At 40.1% G+C, this 20493-nt stretch overlaps 1 protein-coding gene across 1 annotated transcript in view; it reads left to right on the forward strand.

The window, feature by feature from the left end:
* Window positions 1–20493, forward strand: part of LOC131233892 (uncharacterized) — a 44567-nt gene that overhangs the window by 11581 nt on the left and 12493 nt on the right. The window contains exons 2-11 of the mRNA XM_058230727.1: window positions 1326–3277; window positions 3409–3912; window positions 10298–10462; window positions 11683–12101; window positions 12187–12650; window positions 12733–12791; window positions 12910–13017; window positions 13102–14924; window positions 15227–15335; window positions 15760–15940. Coding sequence (XP_058086710.1) covers window positions 1336–3277; window positions 3409–3912; window positions 10298–10462; window positions 11683–12101; window positions 12187–12650; window positions 12733–12791; window positions 12910–13017; window positions 13102–14924; window positions 15227–15335; window positions 15760–15940 — 5774 coding nt within the window. The 5' untranslated portion in view covers window positions 1326–1335. The remainder of the gene's footprint in view (window positions 1–1325; window positions 3278–3408; window positions 3913–10297; window positions 10463–11682; window positions 12102–12186; window positions 12651–12732; window positions 12792–12909; window positions 13018–13101; window positions 14925–15226; window positions 15336–15759; window positions 15941–20493) is intronic.

Genomic DNA, 20493 nt, shown 5'->3' on the forward strand with positions numbered 1-20493 from the left:
AGTAATCCATGATGCCGATCATGAGCTTCCTAGGTAGAAGTGAGCTTTGTCATGCGACCAGGAAGTCAAGGGATTGAGGTTGGCTAAAAAAAGTTCAAAAAATAAAAATAAAATCATGACATATACTTTGTGCATGAAAGGGCTGTTTCTTTTCAGTACAACAACACATTTAACGAAATTCTACTACGAGTAGAAATTCCAAAATCATAAATCATCTTTCCCCATTCATGAAATGGTCATTAGCCAAACACAACCTAAGGGTAGGAAGGATAGAATCAAGAATGGAACTCTAGGGAAGAATTTAAGACCAGCATTTGACTGGTCATGCTACATGGGGAAGGGTGTTGCGTGAAGGAGGAAGCAACATGAGTAGAGAATGAGCATTGGATAGATGGGGATGTTGAGATGGATTCTGGAATACTAGGAAGGATAGAATGATAATGAGGTTGTTCGATGAAGCCTAGGAGTAGCCCTACCAGGAGAAAAATGGTCGAATGTTGATTGGGATGGTTTGCTCATGTGCTACTAAAACTGGAGAAGTACCATTAAGGAGGGGAACCTTGGTTAGGGTTAGACGAGGATGAGGGGAACCTTGGTTAGGGTTAGACGAGGATGAGGGGAACCTTGGTTAGGGTTAGACGAGGATGAGGGGAAGACCTGAAAGGACTTGGATTGAGTTAGGGAGAAGGGGTACGCAGGCTTCACTTATCGAGGATGGGGCATGTAGATAGAAATGAATGGTGAAGTAGGATTTGTGAAGTTGACCCAAATGTTGGGGCAAGGCTATGATAATGATGATGATAGGATATTAGTTAATGTCATTAAGTATTAATATGAATGTCAAATTCAAAATAACATTTTAAGGTTTTTGATAGGCGTTGGTGGTGGACATAATAATTTTAGTTGAAAGGAGTAGATCAGTAATGGATAGTAACAAAGTAATGAGTAACAAAATGATTAATAACAACATACAATGCCTGAGTTCTGGAAACAGTCTCTACTGGGAAATTGAGATATTGGCTGAGCCTGGGTTTTAAAATGGACTCAGTTGGAAATTCAGGACCTGGGCTAACCCCATCGCCCCAATAGGGACTCAGTTAAATATTCAGGACACTAGCTAAGCCTGCCCAAGGACTTGGAGTGGACTAAGTTTGAATTCCTATTCCTGGCTTACCCCTAGGGTCTCAAAATGGTCACTATTGGAAATTGGGGTCCCTGGTTGAGCCTAAGGTCCCAAAATGGACTACGTTGGAAATTCCATCCTGTATAATTTTCAATAGACTTTATCCTATATAATTTCTCATTTTTTCGTTTTAATCTTGCAGGAATACACACATGGATTATAATGACAATGATTTCCAAAGTCAAAACTTCCAGTTAGGTGGTGAAGACAACAGCAAATTTCCTCCAGGATTACGATCATATGTGCTTCCCAAATTCGATTTAGACGAACACCTCCAGGTTGACCTAAGGTTTGATAGTTTAGCTGAAGCAGAGGTTTTGCTTGGCATCCGAAGTCAAGAAGAAAACCATTGGATTGAGGATTTCTCACAGGGAAGTAGTGGAATTGAGTTTAGTTCAGGTACTGCTGAATCTCGTTCCATATCAATGCGTAACAATGTTTGGTCCGAGGCCACTTCCACTGAATCTGTTGAAATGTTATTGAAATCCGTTGGGCAAGATGAGATGATCACAGAACAAACTATTATTGAGGAGTCAGATGCCAGTGATGTATTGGATGGCTTAAACAACCAAATGGATCCCAACTTGAATCGAGATGCTTCCCTTCCATCTAAGACGGGGGATATCACAGATGCTGATCCTACACTGCCACCTGACAAAGCTCTGCAAAGTTCATTGGCTTTAAGTGAAGAGCCAGCAGTGGATCTTCCTCACATTGTATACATCCCACAAACTCACCAAAATGAAAAATCAGGGTTTGAAAATTTGATAGACTTGGACTCGAGTTCTATTGGTAAAGACTCGTGTGTGACTATTGCTGCTAATCAATGTAGCTTAGACACAAATTTAACTTCAGCCTCTGTGGGAACAGTTGCACTGCATAGCCATACTTCTGCAGCATGTGGAGTGGCTAATGCCTGTCCTGGTAATACTACCTTTGAGAGTATGGAAGTTGATACCTCAGTGGGAAAGAGTGCACATCACAGTCATGCTTCTGCGACATGTGGAGTGATTAATGCCTGTTCTGATAATACTGCCTTTGAGAGTATGGAAGCTGATCCCTCAGCCACATCCATTGGGAATCCTGTTATAGATTCTGAGGAATTGAACAATCAAAAGCTCCCACAGCAGGCTACAGTTGATCGCAGTGAGGTTGCATGTTGTGAGAAGCCTGAAGGTTTGATAAAAGATGATGCTCAGGAAAGGGAAAGTCAGTTTTTGAGCAAAGGCATCCGGATAGGTGATCAGCATTCTGAAGGACAAGCAGTGGAAAGTTGTACCGGTAATGTGCTGAAGCCTTCCAGTCCGATGCTGAGCACTGATTCTTCATTGCAGATACCAGAAAGATGCAATGAAGTTGTATTTTCTGAGAAGGAAGATTACTTGTTAAAAGCTGATACACGTGAACTAGGAATTGGGGTGTTCAGCAAAGATGATGAGGCGGATGATCACTGTATTGGAAGTACACAGGAGACATCTTTTCTAGTAACAGGAGAGGAGCATAATTTAAAAGGTGAGTTGGCTGAAAGCAGCAAAAAGGATGCTGGAAATCTTACCAGTTCAGTAGTGAAAGTGTCTTCTCCAATTGACATTGTTCAAGAAACAAAGGAGATGGTAGAAGTAGATGATGGCCATGATATTTCGGGGGCCCATGCTGCAGAATTTGCTTCTCGAGATGTGGAATTTGTAGCGACAGGAAAGAAAATGGTGGACAAAGTAACCGAGAGTGATATTAGAAATCCTGCTGTTACTTCGAATGTATCAGGAAATGCTATTCCGGAGAAAGTACATTGTACGCATGATTTACTCGATATAAATAACACAGAGTTGCATATCTCACCTTCTCTGCATGCAAAATCTTCTAGTTTATTAGGGGTTGTGTGCGGTGGTGCTCATATTGTTCATTCAGATGATCCTATTGCTGAAAAGGAGACTGAAAGGTCATCTACCAACTCACGTAATATTGAAGTCGAAATTGGTGATTCTCCTATCAAGGAGAAGAGGGTGGATGCCTTGGCTTATGGACACAGTGATGGTATAGTAACTGATGAATTGCATGGATCCCCTGCTGAACATAACATCAGTGACAAGTCAGGTATACTTTACTATTTTTTCTCTATGCTGAAATTTCAAAAATAAAAAAGAAAAAAAAGAAAAAAAAGAAAAAAAAAGAAAAAAGAAAAAGAAAAAGAAAAAAAGAATCTAATACTTGATCCTTTTGGACAGTGTCAAATGGAGATGTCTCGGGAGGAGTCTCTGAGTTAACATCTTTTACCAAATTGGAAAAGGCTAACCTGGTCAAAGATGAAGTCGTTGAACAGAAAGAAGTAGGAAAACTGTCTTTGCCTGTATCCAATTTTATTGACCTGGATAAGGAAGAAACAGTAATTGGAATCTCAATGAAACCAAGTTCATCAATTTTGGAGGAGAATTCTAATTCCCTTTCACCAAGTGGGCTGATTCCTCATTCCGAATCTTGTCGACATAAAATTTATAACAGATCAGAAGAACCGCTATCTGAGTTGGTTGTTCAGCCTTCTGCTTCTGTAGAGAAGCCTGTTGATGATGCATGCCAGAATGAACCCCAAGCATCAATCGCTGTTACAATCACTCCAGAATGTAGTCAGGATTTGGAACCGCAACCTACTTTCCCTGCTTCTGTAAAGGATGGATCTGGAGCATCGGGAGCTGCTTCTAAAACTTGTGAAACGACTGAGTTACACGTTATAGGTAAGTTATATGCGAACTTTGCCTGCCTGAAGTATTTTGCTCTTCGAATTGATTTTTTCTGCTACTTACTTTCTGCATGAAAGCAAGTGGAATTCCTTGTGGCAGCCTTTCCCTCTCTGGCATTGATACTGGCTAACCAGGGTTTGAAACTTTTGGTTGATTGCTATTATGTTAGTTGTCTCTGGTGTTTGAAATATCGGTATCGCGTTACGTATCGCATTCTTGGGATACGGATACGTATCGGTTATCACATGGGATATATCGGTTGTATCGTGGAATGTATCACTGTTGTTGGAAATATGGGGAAACACTGGGAAATTGGTCGAATTTTTCAATGAAACTTCAGTGATTGTTAAAAAAGACAAGACATCAATACACATTTATAAATTAAAACATTACAAAAAAACAAGTATACATAATAGGTTTTCTTTGTATTGGGGTCCTAATCCATGCGTTGTCTAACTGAATTGATGCAAGTATATTCAATGTCTCTTCATATGATTTATAAATGTAAGAAGACGTGTGGAAACGCAAGCAATACACTCGGAAGCAAAAGAAGAATCACTAGATTAGGTTACATACACGTTTGATTTTATGTTTTGGACACAAAGATTGTAAACGATTTGCAAGAAATTAAGAAATTTTGATTTTTTTTTTCAATTTTCCATAACTCGGCCCATCTCCTCCAAATCTTGAAATCGAAGCTCCCAATTCATGATTTTTCATACAAAACATGAAAAATCATGGATTTGTAACAATTTGATACTAATTTAACATGATTTACAGAAAATAAAAGGACTGAAATTCGAAAATGCTCACTAGATCAAACATGTGGGATATATCGCACTACTTGTGCGTTTCGTATCGCACTGGTGGGATACAAGATATATCATGGGATATATCGGCCGATATCGTCGATATTTAAAACACTGGTTGTCTCACAAGAGGAGTTTGATGGACTGTTTTAGAAGCTGAACTGGACTGCTGGTCTGACTGAGAAAAACTGGTAGCAGTTAAAGCTGGGTCTGTTTCACAATAAAACCTGGAAAATTCCCACGAGCAGAGAACTGGAGCATGCAAGGTCCATTTGGTTGACATTAGAAAACTATTATCGTCGACCGACAATCATGACAGCTGTCAGTGCCTGTTGGGGAGGTTGCCAAGAGGTCCTGATTTGCGGCACTAGTGTGGCCCAACTAAACAATAGACAGGCCTGATTTGTGGGGCATGGTATGTTCAGGCGATGGTCCTCCTCATGGAAGGTTTGGATCCTGCACACATGCCATCAGTTGGCATGTGTGTGAAATAAGCAGATAATCATTGCCTCCCAAACTCAGTTTTGCACAAAATACTTGGCGAACTGCTTTCCACAAGATCATGGGAGTGAAAGGAAGGGAAAACTTTAGGTTATTTTTTATTTTGATTTATTTGAATTTGAAAAAAAAAGGTTTGGGTCATAGCCATTTCCAGAGCAGATAAAAATACTTTATGATTTTGGAATCTCTAGTTTAATAGAATTTTCTAAAATTCTGAAATGAGGCACTGAGGCTTTCTGCGTTGTATTGGACGAAATTCTGTGTCCTCATGGGTTTCTTTTCATCATTGTTGGAAATTCTAGTAAGAGTAGAATTCCAAACTACAAATAATTTTCTAACTGCCTGAGCTAAATGCAGCCTTCTGGTTCTTTTTGGGCTTCGGTTTTTTGAGAGGAATAGCAATAGTATACTGGGCTTAAACTTATATCTCAATGGTAGGCGATCTTCGCTTTAACATCGAGTAGGTAGTGTTTTAAATAGTTAATAGTGTGTAGCGTAGTGTTCACCCCTCTGAAGCATGAGGCTTAAGCTATAGTGTGTGGCGTAAACTACACACTGCTTCTAGATTTTTAGTTAAGGTTGTGCTTGGTGGCATCAAATATCATGAAATTTTATGATATTTTGCACAAATTAGTATGATTAATAATGAAAATTTAATGACATTTGGTGCAACCAAAGGCAACTTAAAATAATAGGAAAAATAGACAAAGATTAAGTATAATGTAAAGAAAGAGTGACCTGACTGATTTAATATTATTACTCATATTATTTTACTAAAATTATTGAAAAGATTGATTAATTTTTATTAAAAAAATTGAAAAATATTGGAAACATAATTGATTTTAATGTTTTAGTGAAAAATAACTTTAACGTAAGTTATATAGTGTGTATCATAGGCTAATGCAAAATTAGCTTGTTGCGTATGCTGTATGCAAATTTTGCAATACCGCTAATATTGACTGATTCCAGCAATATGAAACCCTACTTTAGTATAAAAAATATTATCGCAATATATTGATGTATATCGACTATATCACGCTATTTACCAGCGATAACTCCCCTCAAAAAAAAAAAGAGTCCTTATTTTTCCCATATCTTTCACATCTATTCCCTTCCTAACGTAAATCTGACCAAACCCTTTTAGTTCTTGGGAGGAGAAACCAATTTATTTGGGCGAAACCAAGATTCGGATGGGGGTTGGGTCCGATTTTGAAACAGTGAGTTTTTTCTTTTCTTTCTTTAAAAAAATAAAAAAATTATGATTCTTTTTATTGTGTAAATCACTTGAAATGAGTAGAAATAAAATGAAACATACAAAATCATGGATTTGAAGTTCCGATTTTTGGGATTTGGAGAAAATGTGGAAAATCCAAAAATTCTCTAATTTCATGCATTTAAATTACAATTTGGCTATTGAAAAATCAAATTGGACATGTTGGAAGCTAATCTATAGATCCATAAAAGTTTCGGGATTTTTTGAAAAAAAATTCCATTAAAAAAATATAAAAAAATAATACTATTTTTTTCTTCAGAAAATTCAATTTGGTCAACAGTTAATTAGCTTTAATTTGCAAATGTTTAGAAGTGTTGGCTGATTTTAATATTCGATACACTCTAATTTCTGAATTTTGAAAAATTGGGGAAAAATCAAAATATCCCAATTGCACCCATTTCAATTGCAATTAAACTATGGAAAAGTCAAATTGGACATGTTGGAGGTTAATCTACAGATTCATGGAGGTTGGGGATTTTTTGAAAAAATAATAATTTTTAATTAATGAAATATAAAAAAGAAGAAAAAATATTTTTTCCCAGAAAATTCAATTTGATCAGCAGTTACTTGGCCTTAGTTTTCAAGTGTTTAGGAGTGTTGGCTGATATTAACATCAGATATGCTTTACTTTACGAAATTGGGAAAAATACAAAATTTCCCCAATTTCACCCATTTAAGTTGCAATTTCTCTTCTTTTCTGGTTCTTCTGTTGCTTTTGAATGTATTACTTGTGATTTCATACATGTCTTCTTAGTTTTATAAGTGGTATGAATTGATTTTTAATATAATTGCATCACTTCCGTCGGACAACGCATAGTTTAGGACCCTATACAAATAAAACCTATTATGTGCACCTCTTTTTGTGATCTTTTGATTTCTAAGTATATATTGATGTCGTTTTAACATCCCCCAAAATTTTATTGAAAAATTCAACTAATTCCCTCATGTTTCAATGATATATTACGTGATACATCTAATATTTCCCTTGTGATAATTGATATGCTTCCGTATGCCAGTGGTGTGATACATCCGTCGATTCCGATATGAAAAACATTGGCTACATGTGACTTAAGCCATTTTTATTAGCTACGCAGTGTTTAGGCTAAGGTATACTACGCAGCATACGGTACACGCTATGTGGCGAAAGTATTTAAAACATTGGGTCTAGGGTTTGAGACCTGCTCACCTGCAAACCAAAAAAAAAAAAGAAGAAAGAAGAAGAGGAAGAAAATAAGTTATGTGGTTCTGATGTTGTGATGGCAAATAGGAATTATTTCTTGGGAAGCACTGTCGATAATCAAAGCCATCAATTCTTTTTTCTTTTGAAGAGATGACTAATTCATTAAAAGTTCCAAAAGCAGAAAGAGGATCATCCAAGTGCAGGAGGTGACCCAATTGTCATTCTGCTTCAGCCAAAACAAACAATAGAAGGATGTAATATTTTGTTTCTTGGCGTCTAGTTGGTCCGCTATCTCAGCGGCCCTAGCCCAATGTTTTGTTGTTTTTCCCTTTTCTCTTGTTTTTCCTTTCTTCTCTTAATACAATTTGCGTTTCCCTTCAAAAAAAAAAAAAAAAAAAACCAAACAACAGAAGAAATAAAACTGGAACATGCCTACAAACCCCAGGCCAAAACCTAAAAAGATGATAGAAGGAATAACTAAACCATCACCCAAAAACAATGTTCTCCTGACCACCATGTAATGAAACTAAAGATATTCCATTAAATTCAGGCTCTCAAAGATCCTTGCACACCTCTCTCTCTCCAATGACAAGCACTGCAATTCCCTGTTGGCGCAGATCATTGAGGGAAAAAGCATCTACCATTGTTTTTGGGGAGCAGATGTTAGAGTTTTAAAGGGGAATCTAGCTTTTTGTGGTTTTTGGTATTTGGGAGCATATTCTCAGTGAAACTTAGTTTGAAAATCATCGTACATGGATTGTAAATATAGGATATTTGTTAACTCTGATATTTGCACATATTGGGACCAACAGGTGATGTGCACCCAATGCAAAAACCATGCCCATCTAGTCTTTAGGTGCTTCACACCATAAGAACAATGTACATCCACCCAAAAACCTCTAAGTTCAAGTAGTGGGGTCCATGTGGTATGCGTATGGCATCCAACCCAGCCAACAATGTCGCCCCACCATGATGATTAGGCGCCTTGATCAACAGGTGGGCTCACCATTTGGATTTGGTGGTTTTTGGGTGATTGTTCACTGTTTCTATGGAGCATGGTTGAAAAATGGTTATGTTATGGCTGTTACCTAATGGCAATGATGGGACCAATTACGCCGATACGGGCCAATAAATTTTCTTCCTTAAAAAAAAAAGATCATTGCAGGGTTGTAATCATAACGGCCATAATGCTGGCCATTACTGTTATTGTTATTGAATGCCTTGCTATGGAATGGCCCATGAAATGGTTGTTTGGGCCTGATTTTTGGTGTCTTGTTATCATGGTGGGGTGCACTTATTGGATTGGTTCGATGCCATTCATGCACCATATGGACCCTATAACAGCCTGGTGCCACCAACTATGTATTTTTTTCTTCTGTTACCACCACCTACATATTGCTTTCTTCTGTTACCACCGTTACACATTGTGTTCTACGGCCCCTCCTTCCCTGATTAGTGGATGGGGCTGATTTTTGCAGGAGGTGATCTGCAAGATGGGGCCAACCTGTTGGAAGGGTTGGATGTTGCAAACAAATGATAGATTGGAAGTTATATTATGGAGGGAGACGTAGATTCTCACATCCAGCTGATTGGATGGTAAGTTACCGTCCACCCAATAGATAACTTCCAACCAATCATGTGTGTGCAACATTCACCCCCTTCAATAGGTTGGTCCCACCGTGAGGATCACCTTGGGCAAAAATCAACCCTATCCACTCATCAGGTGGGCTGCACATACTAAATGATGTGTAGCCATTGATAAATAATAAAATATAAGTGGATAGTGACTTGTTGTCCGAGTGGTTGCATGTGAGCATTTGTGTGTGTGTGTGTGTGAGAGAGAGAGAGAGAGAGAGAGAGAGAGAGAGAGAGAGAGAGAGCACCGTGATGTGTGCATGAGAGAGAGAGAGAGAGAGAGCACCGTGATGTGTGCATCTTATAAAAGTTGACTATCACATGCACCCCTACAGATTAGGCGCAGGGCCAAAAATAGGCGAATCTGTGATTGAGTTGGGCCAGAACACAGGGAAACAATTGGGAGCGTACTCCCACCCTTGATGTCACCGTGGCTCACCCGAGTTGCAAAATGGGCTGATTTTTGGCATGCTTCATCCAGGGCAGACGGGCTGAATGGACCCAATTCCATGTAGAGAGCACGGTGGGGCCTGTACAAAATCAAGGGTGGGCATCCACCTCCCAACTATTTCCCTTGGTGTGGCCCACATGACTCACATACTGGCCTGATTGTTGGGCCCTGGCCCTAACATGATTCGGCACACCCGATTTTCGGGATGTCATGCACATCATCGGGAGGAGTTGACACTTGCATCGACTGTATTGGATCATTCCTTGTACCCAACTGCATTGACCCTCTTTTTAGGTTTTCACAAATTGTGACTGTATACAGGTGTTTTGCTACACATGCATATGCTTTTCTTTTGTAGGGAAAATGGGTAGCTCTGGTGAGGGATGCCCACAGCCTCTTCTACCTTTATCTGCTGATGAATCTTTTCATGATATTGGCCGAACAATCAGCAAGATTGTGAAGCTAATTATGCAAAATTGTGACTGTATATCAGGTGTTTTGCTACACATGCATATGCTTTTCTTTTGTAGGGAAAATGGGTAGCTCTGGTGAGGGATGCCCACAGCCTCTTCTACCTTTATCTGCTGATGAATCTTTTCATGATATTGGCCCGAACAATCAGCAAGATTGTGAAGCTAATTATGCAACTGGAGGTGACAATGGGGGCAAGAATATCCTTCTTGCAAGCAGAGAAGGTGAGAAGCATTTTATATATATATATATATATATATATATATATATATATATATATATATATATATATATATATATATTGTTGTTTTCAAGTTTAATAGATCCGGCGATTTTTTGCTAATTCCAACCCCTTCAGATACCAGACTTTTAGGGATGTCGATGGGCTGGGCCAGGGCCTGAGTCTGATGCAATACAATACTAGAACCTGAGCCCAAGCCCAGCCTGAAATGGGCCCATTTTCTAGGCAGAGTCCAACCCTGTTAAAAGTGTCAGGACCAATCTGATCTGTCTTGCAATGCCAACAGTTGATGATATGTAATTCACTCACATGATTGTGTCATTAATATACATTACCATCATCAATTTATCATTGCTCATACCTCGTCTGGCCAAACAGGTCCTGCATGTATGTTAATGATATGTGACACGCATGTAACTGTGTATAACACTGACATAGACTAATATTATTACAATGGCTGCCTGGCCTGGCCTTGCCGAACCTAACATATTGGACCAATGACCTTGATTTGATCCTCTTGTTTTTGGGCGCGAGTTTTTAAATCTGACATGATCCAACTGGTCTTGGAGTCCAGGCCTGACCCTGCCCATGATGCACTAGGGACAAAGATGCCCGGCCCTTTGATGCCCTTACCCGATGGTCCCATGAGCTGATATGGCATGAATGTGCAAGATCCAAACAGTAGTGTCTCTCAATGAAGATGACATGGCCCAAAAATCAGACTGGTCCACTCATCAGGTGTGCCAAAGCTACTTACTGGCTATTTGTTCATTATCTTGCTGCCCACCTGCGGAAAACTTGGATGTTTCGCACGTGCAAGCTTTGGGCTGTGGCAGCGTGTGCATGGGCTGAGCTGTTTGTGTGTGAATTTGCAACATATAGCTGCAATTTGTATCTGGATTTACTTCTGAATTATGCAATGCAATGTCTGGGCAAGTTGGTTCAAATTTGAGGGTGATTAGGTCTGTATTACCAACTCTTGATGTGCTTTCCTTACATTTCATCAATCTTCATTTTGATGCAACTTTTGCGCAAAGCGTTAACCTGTGCATATGGTGATTTGCTAAAGACAGGACCACATAAACTTTTTTTTTGGGAAAGGCTAACAGAAACTTGGAAATTGAGTCTAACCAATGCCCATTACATTAAAAGAGTTTTCCCTTTTGATGACTTTGTCACTAAGATATTTGAATGCCTTTGCAGGCAATGTCCCAGACTGTTTTGAAGAAAGCTTGTCTGAACCTGTTACTTCATCTGTAAAAATCGCCTCCCATGCCCTGGAAGCTGCAAGTGGTAGTCCAAATACTGCTGAACCTAACTGTGGTTCGCCTACTGTCATTACTTGCAGCAAGCCTTTGCATAGTGAAAAGGAGCCCCAAGAGGGTGGTGATCAATGTTCATTACCTCAAAATGTTACTGTTTCTGAAGACCGACCTTGGACTTCCTCTAGCATTGATAGGCAGGATGTTAAGTCTACTGCTCATGATCCGAAAGAAAAGGATTCTTCTGAGGATGACAAAAGTTTCACATTTGAGGTCAGTTCACTGAAAGATCTGTCTGAAAGAGAGACCGGAAAAGGATGGAAACCATTTGCCAATATACAAGCTTTTGAATTACCTCAGGTATGTCACTTGCTGTTACTAGGTCACTTGAAGCTATGCTTTCTTTTCCTGATATCTTCTGTTTTTTCCTGAATCTTTTCCAAAGTCTGGAGAGGGGTCTCCAGTAACTCCTAAGGTCTCACCCAAAATTCCTCTCGGAAGTCCTCAAGTATCTGATGCACAGAAAGTGCGCGCGAGTACAAAGGGTACTGGGAAGGATAAAACTAGGACAGCATCTGGCAGTGCAACTGAAAGAGGAAGTTCTAAGCATAGGAAGCCTGCTAAAGAAGCATCCTATCAAAAGCAGACAATAGAAAGGGATGGCAAATCATGCGGTGCGTCAGCTAAGCCAGTAGGGACAACAGGCGGCACCATGCAAGGTGAAGCAATGAGGCAATATGCATATATTGAAGGCAGTGGTACAAAGACATCTGGTGTTCAAACTGTCCAGACATCTGGTCTGCCAGATTTGAATTCTTCAGCTTCTCCAGTAAGATTATTTCACCAGCCATTCACAGATCCACAACAAGTGCAATTACGTGCTCAGATTTTTGTTTATGGATCTCTGATGTGAGTAGCATGTTTCCTATTTTGGACAGTTGTCTCTCACTTGGTTTTTCTTTCCTAATTACATTTGAATGGGTCGTTGCAGTCAATGTACAGCACCTGATGAGGCCTGTATGATATCGGCCTTTGGAGATACCAGCCGCGGTTTGTACACCACTGTGTTAATGGCCCTTTCCATTCTCAGCATTTCTCAAATAATCTATATTGACATTCATTGTTTTCACCGGAATCCTGACAATTCTGAACGGTGTTTAATGAACAGATGGTGGAAAGAGTATGTGGGAGAGTGTGTGGCGTCTTGCGGTAGAAAGACTTAAAAATCAGAGATCACCACTCAGTAACTCTGACACCCCTATGCACTCTCGATCAGGTACATGCTTTGCCTAAAGTGAATGTTGTCTTATTAAAGCTTATGATTAATTATGTCATTGTGGTGGATAACTGATGTGTGCAGGCATTAGGGTCCCTGAACAAGCACCAAGGGGCAGCCCCCTTCAGAACAAAGCCCATAGCAGCCCTGCTGGTCAAACTGGCAGCAAGGGTGCCCCTTCTTCTGTTGCAAGTTCCATGTTCTCTTTCTCATCGCCAGTATGGAGTCTTTCTACTCCTTCTCGTGATGGTCTGCAGTCAGGCAACATGCCAAGAGGCCCGTTCCTGGACTCTCATCAGTCACTTTCACCATTGCATCCTTACCGATCTCCGCACCCACAACAGTATGTCGGAAATAGCACTCCTTGGCTCCCGCATTCCTCCTCTCCTGCTCCATGGTTTGTCACTCCTCAAACTCCAGAACTTGACGCTGCTGTGCAATATTCTGCATTGCCCGTTGTGGAAGCAGTTCAAGTAACATCTGTTCGAGATTCATCTGCATCACGTGCTTCTAACACTCAGCCTGTCCCTCCTAGTCCTTTGGCTCCCGCTGAGGTTCCTGCTAGTGTTCCTGCAAGTACAGCTGTACTGATGGAGGCAAAGAAGATCTCGGCATCACTTGTAAAGCATCCATCTGCTGACCAGAAATTTAGAAAGAGAAAAAAGAGTTCAGCATCTGAGGAGCCTGGTGGTCAGATCAGTTTGATTACTCAATCTCAAACACAACCTACTACTGGTGTCACGAAGCAGTTAACTACATCTGTAGGCATATCATCACCCGCTAACCCTGTATCTAGAGTTGTTGATGATGGTGTTCTTTCAAACAGTTCTCCAATGGCTTCAACCCAGAACCGGATGGTAGGTGGCAGTGACACAGAGAAGAGGGTTGTCATTACTGAGGAGACATACAGTAGAATAGAGCAGGCTAAGTTACATGCAGAAGATGCTGCTGCTATGGCTGCTTCTGCAGTCAGGCACAGCCAAGGAATTTGGAGTCAGTTATCTGTCCAGAAGAATTCTGGGTTAGTTTCAGAGGTGGAAGCAAAGCTGGCCTCTGCAGCTGTTGCAGCAGCTGCAGCTGCTTCTGTTGCAAAAGCTGCAGCTGCAGCTGCTAAGGTTGCATCAGAGGCTGCTTTGCAAGCTCAATTAATGGCTGAGGAGGCTATGGCTCTGCCTAAAATGGGGAGTTCTGGTCAGCATTCTGAAACTAGTCTTCCTGACGGCGGGGCAAATTTGCGAAGGATTACTCCTGCATTGATTTTGAAGGGCAAGGACAAAACCAACAGTTCCAGTTCAGTTATTGTTGCTGCACGGGAGGCTGCTCGAAAGAGGGTTGAAGCTGCTGCAGCCGCAACAAAACGAGCAGAGAATTTGGATGCGGTTGTTAAAGCTGCTGAACTAGCAGCAGAAGCTGTATCACAAGCAGGAGCAATCATTGCAATGGGTGATCCTATACCCTTGTCATTGAGTGAATTGATAGAAGCTGGTCCGGAGGGTAATTGGAAAGTACAACAAGTGCCTGCTGAGCAAACTGTTAAAGCAAATGGTACACATGGAGGAGAGCAGTCAAGCATGGATGGTGCCAATGGGCAGCCATCAAATTCAGAAGAAACACAGGGAACTGCAAAGGAAGGGAACATGCCTGCTCTGAAAGAACTATCGAGGCAACCAGTGGAGAACATACCTATGCTGAAGGAACTGTCCAAAGATGCTGTTGCAAATGAAAAAGGACAGGAAGTACGAAAAGGTCGTAAAACATCTGACCTTGCTAACACCATTGGGGTTTCAGCTGAGACAGAGGTTGCGCTGAGAGTGGCTTCTGTAACTTCCCAAATCAATGAATATGAAAAACATCAACAGGCAGGGACAGAAAAAGAGAATAGCATTAGGGAGGGATCTCATGTTGAGGTATGTGGCCCGTAATTCATAATACTTAATTTGTGAGGTTTTTCTCATGAGCTAAACATGAATTTGAAGTTTGTCCCTGAAACAAATGCACCACAATAAAGTCCTTTTTACCTGGACATCATTCAAATTTATACAGTTCATTTTGTTTGGAAACTATTGATCACATTAATCTTCTTCTTGCTGTTTAAAGTTCTATATGATTTCTTCCTGATAAAAAGTTTTCTTGGCTAAGCTTTGGTTGTTGGTGTTCAACATGCAGTTCATCTTCTGATTTTTGCTTATTAATATTAATTGCAATGTAGGTTGCTTCTGATGAGGTTGGTCTTAGAGGGGCCTGGTTTTCAGCCAAGGTACTTAGTTTGGAGGATGGAAATGCTCATGTTCGTTACGGCGAACTTCTGCAAGATGAAGGTAAACTTCAGAGGCTGTTTATTTCCATTAGATGCCTTTAGCAGTTATAAAAAATTCTTATTGTTTTTACGTAAGTAAAAAAAAAAAAAGAAGAAAAGATTTATTATAATTGTATTCATAGAAACTCTGCCTTGCAAATGCCCCAGCCAGTCCCTGTCTTGGGTAAAGGGGGCTGGATGTCAGGGGGACAAGCCGGTCATTGCATTTTTCTTTTTCCAAGTTACCATGAGATAATAGCTGGGACGAGGCTTTAAGCCGATGGTAAAGATGACTGAATTCCTAGACATTTTGATCACATGCTGACAAAAGATCAAGCAACCACATTGGCATTAACTCTGTTGTAACCACTAATGCATGTCTTCTGCTGAGCATGTTATGATCTTGTACCTACTCTTTTCACCTGTCTGACTTTTCGTTTATGCAGTCCGCGCTCAGTTGAAGGAGTGGATCCCACTTGAAGGTGAAGGTAATAAAGCTCCCAAAATACGCATTGCTCATCCAATGACTGCTGCAAAATTCGAAGGAACAAGAAAGCGACGCAGAGCTGCTGTAGGAAATTATGTGTGGTCTGTTGGAGATCGGGTTGATGCATTGATGCGTGACAGGTAGGCATGCTCCTGGCTAGTTTCTAATTGCATACTTAACATCTGCTGGCTATTTAGAAGCTGAAGTTCGAAGGCCTCCATACAAGTCACAGTGATGCTAGTTATAGCCATCCTGCACATAAGGGTTTTTGTCATTTGTGTAGCTTCACAGACTTTAGCTGGATTGCATCTAATATTTAATAGGAAGTAAGCATGAATGTTTGAATCTTTTGTCCACTCTTTTTCAAACATATCCTGCTTTATTAATTTGGGTTGATTTCTTTGGAAGTGCCATGCATGTAGTTACCTATTTATCTGCCAGAGAAAAGTGCAACTGCTGCTATTGTTTATGCTTGCTTCTACATCTCACCCATGCACATTAGGATCACCTTTTCAATCGTTTAGGACTGGGGGACTGCTGGTTGAGCACTCAAGGTGGGTTGTCATTCGTATTGGTTTGCAGTCAGCCAGCAGAACTAAAGGCCCCAAATTTTGTTTGTCTGGGTTTGTTCCATGTGTCTGCAGTTGCCTACTCTTAACATGTGTGCATTTCTTGAGAACTTTGAAATGGTTAGGATGCACAGACAATGAGCCATGGTGGAATCCAGGACTAATCAAATATTGTTTGCCCTGATTGGAGTAGTACAGATCGATGGTCGTCATGCAAGCACATTGCTTTCTCAGAGTGCATGCAATTGGAACTTCACTTTGGCATATCAGTCCTACAGACACACATGTGCACACACACACACACACACACACACACACACAGGGAAACGATCTCATAAAGTCAACCTTACCATAGGGCTGAGCTTTGTGGGTCCAACCATGATCTTTGTTGGATACCTGATCTGTGCATTTGGTGACTCGCATTTGGTGACTCGCCTCTAGGTGGTGGTAATACAAAAATCAGCCGTGTCCAGAATTCAAGTGGGGCCCAAAATCTAGAACAGTGAGAAATCATGCCTAAAACATCTAAAATCACTGTGGGGTCCATTTAAGATTTCAAATGGCCTGAAATTTGGTGGGACACATACAGGTGGGATGCACACAATGGACAGGTTGGATGTTTGAACTTCATCTTGGTGGGCCTCACAAACAATCTGAAAGGTTTTAATGGGTGGGCCACACCGTTAAAACCTTCCTAATTTCAGGGTTTTAAGCCTTTAATGGTAAGGTTAGCCTTACCGTAGCTTACAGTAAGGTTGAGCTCTGTGTGCCCCACTGTTACGTTTGTCGGACATCTGAACCGTGCGTCTGCTAAGTCATCTCCAGGTGACGGTATATCCAAAAACCAGTGTATCAGGAACTCAGCTGGGCCACACCATGTGGATCAATGCGAAATAATGCCTATAATCAATGCTTTCCATATCGTTATTCCATAATGTATCGCACCCTTGGGATACATATACATATTGGTTATCGCATGGGAAATATTGGTTGTATCGTGCAAATTTTTTTTTTTGAAAGATGAGTACTGTATTGAAAGACACAAAGAACATAAAAACACAAACAAGAGAAACAAAGAAAGAAAAAGAAACCTAATAGAAACTATACAAAAAGAAAGAGAGAAAAACGAAGGAAAAAACAAGAAAAGCCTAACAACAAATTAGAACAAACCTAAGAAACTAAAAAACTCAAAGGCTAAAAAACAAAAGCCAGACCCACATTTGGAAAAGACCACGAGACCCTAGAAGATATCATTCAAGGAGCCTAGTCCCTAAACAACACCAGAACTATGTAGAATACACCTGCCGAGGAGACGCCTCTTTTCCTAAAAGAGCGACTGTTTCTCTCTACCCAAATGACCCAGACAACAACAAGCAACATGGATCTCCATTTCCTCTTTCCCAGAATATCTCCAGGGTCTGCATGCCATTAACAAAAGAGGTGATCAACAGAATTGGGCATTGCTCATGAGATTCCCGCCAATCTGAGGACCCTCCACCACGGATCTAGAGCAAACTGGCAATGGATGTACATATGATCTACTGTCTCCTTGTTGTTTAAGTAAAGGCGACACACATTGGGGAGGATCATTCCGCTTTTCTTCAGATTATCGATGGTGAGCATTTGGTTCCTTCCAACTAGCTATCCGAAGGCCGCTACTTTAAGAGGGACACCATATGCTCAAAGTGCTCCTGTATGACAACATTGAGCTGGGACTGTAGGAACTACCAAGTGCTGGTAGAAGGATTTAACCGAAAACAGGCCCGAACTTGACAACGACCAACGCATGGCATCCTTCTCAAAACGAGAAAGGGGAGAACTCCTGCAAGTGCGATAAGAGGCTAATAAACTTGTTAATGTATCGCCGTTGTTGGGAAACATTGAGAAATTGGTTGAATTTTCTATGAAACTTTAGGGATTGTTAAATAAGACATCAATACACACTTAGAAATCAAAACATCTCAAAAAATAAGTGTCACATGATAGGTTTCCTTTGTATGGGGTCCTAATCTATGCATTGTCTGACAGAACTAATTCAAGTACATTCAAAGTCAATTCGTATAATTTATAAATGTAAGAAGACATATGTGGAAGTACAAGTAATACATTCAAAAGCAAAAGAAAAGTAAAAAGGTAGAAAATTAGAAATATACTTGTGAATAATGTGTGTGGCCGTGGCTCAGACCGGCATAGAGATGTGCAGTGGCTTAAATTCATCATCTCCATCTTGATGAGGCTAAGCATAGTACCATTACACAAATCGACAATACTATGCCTAGGTAATAATAGAATGATACTAGCAAGGATACTCTCTAAACTAATGCTGGTACTCATCCTCTCCGATTTAAGAAAATTTGGAGAAATTTTGATATTTTTTTTCCCATTTTTAACCATTCGGCCCGTCTTTCCCAAATTTGAAAGTTAGAGTTTATGTGACAATGATTTCATCAAACACTCTTAAACAAGGTATTCTGTAACGGTAACGGTGGTCATAACGACCACCACCATTACATCTACGATATGGGCCGTAATGGTTGTTATGTTATGGTCTCTCTTTTTTATGGAAAAAAAAAACCCGAAGAACCTGTATCGACTATCGACCCCATAATGGACCATTATAGGGTTGTTGTGACCAGTGTCTTAAATATCGATGATATCGGCCGATATCTCACGATATATCTTGTAACCCACCTGTGTGATGAGAAATGCACAAGTAGCGGACTAGCGGGATATATTCCACATGTTTGATCTGGTGAGCATTTTTGATTTTCGATCCTTTTTTTCTTCTATAAATCATGTTGAATTAGTGTCAAATTGTATGAAAAATCATGGATTGAGAATTTCAATTTTGAGATTTGGAAGATATGGGCTGAGTTGCGGAAAATTAAAAACATAAATAAATTTCCAATTTCTCGTAAATTAGTTGCAATCTTTGTGTCCAAACATTAATTCAAACATGTATGCGACTTGATCTGGTTATTCTTCTTTTGCTTTTGAATATATTGCTTGTGTTTCCGAACGTCTTCAGTTAGCGTATTGATTAGGACCTGTTACAAAGAAAACCTATTTTGTGTACTCGTTTTTTGTAATGTTTTGATATATAAGTGTATTGATGCCTTTTTTAACAATCACTGAAGTTTCATTGAAAAATTCGACCAATTTCCCAATGTTTTCCAATGTTTTCAACCACAACGATACATTACGCGATACAACCAATAGATCCCATGCAATAACCGATATGTATCCGTATCCCAAGGTTGCGATACGTAACGTGATATCGATATTTCAAACATTGGTTACGACCTTTATGGGAGTTGTAACGGGCTGTCATGGGGGCTGTAACAGCCTTTATGGGTCATTTTTTTTTGTAACGGCTGTTATGGCCTTTATGACCCAATAACGTGTAACGGTTGCCACCATTACCTTTACGTAACGGCCATTACGACACACCTTGCTCTTAAATACTCTGAAATAGGGGCCCTTGACTATTGATCGAAGTGGAATTTTGAATTTTTTTAAAAACATTTTTTAATTAAAAAATTATTATTTTTCCTTGAAAGATCCCCAAATTGCCAAGAATCATTAGAGCAAGTTAAATATATGTTTAATTTCATGTTTGGACACTAAGATTGTAACCGATTTGGAACAAAATTGGAGAAATTTTGAATTTTCTCAAAAATTTCCCAAATTGGCCCATCTTCCCCCAAATTCCAAAATTAGAGTGTATGTGATAATGATTTCATCAAAAACTCCTAATTCCTGAATACTCTAAGGGTTTGTTTGGTTCCCGATATTAGATGGTATGGATATGGTGAAATGTAATTATTACCATTGGCAGTGAATTGTCTACCTACACCATGGTTTTGGAACTTATCTAGCCTGTGTTTGGGTGAAATACGGGTCATGTGCCCTCCCGATGAATCACGTGAAGACCTCGTTTGGATAGAGGTTATACTTGATGACGGAATTGCTTACCATTAGAAAAAGATGTTTGGAAGCGGATTGACTATGACCCCGGGCACAAAGATATACCTGTGCCCGGTGCTGTGGGGCCCACAGAGATCTCCATGAGAAATCCCACTTCGTTCATCTAGACCACAATAGGACATGAATCTAAAAATCAG

Source organism: Magnolia sinica, chromosome 18 (genome assembly GCF_029962835.1).
Source record: "Magnolia sinica isolate HGM2019 chromosome 18, MsV1, whole genome shotgun sequence".
In the NCBI taxonomy this organism is placed as follows: Eukaryota; Viridiplantae; Streptophyta; class Magnoliopsida; order Magnoliales; family Magnoliaceae; genus Magnolia; species Magnolia sinica.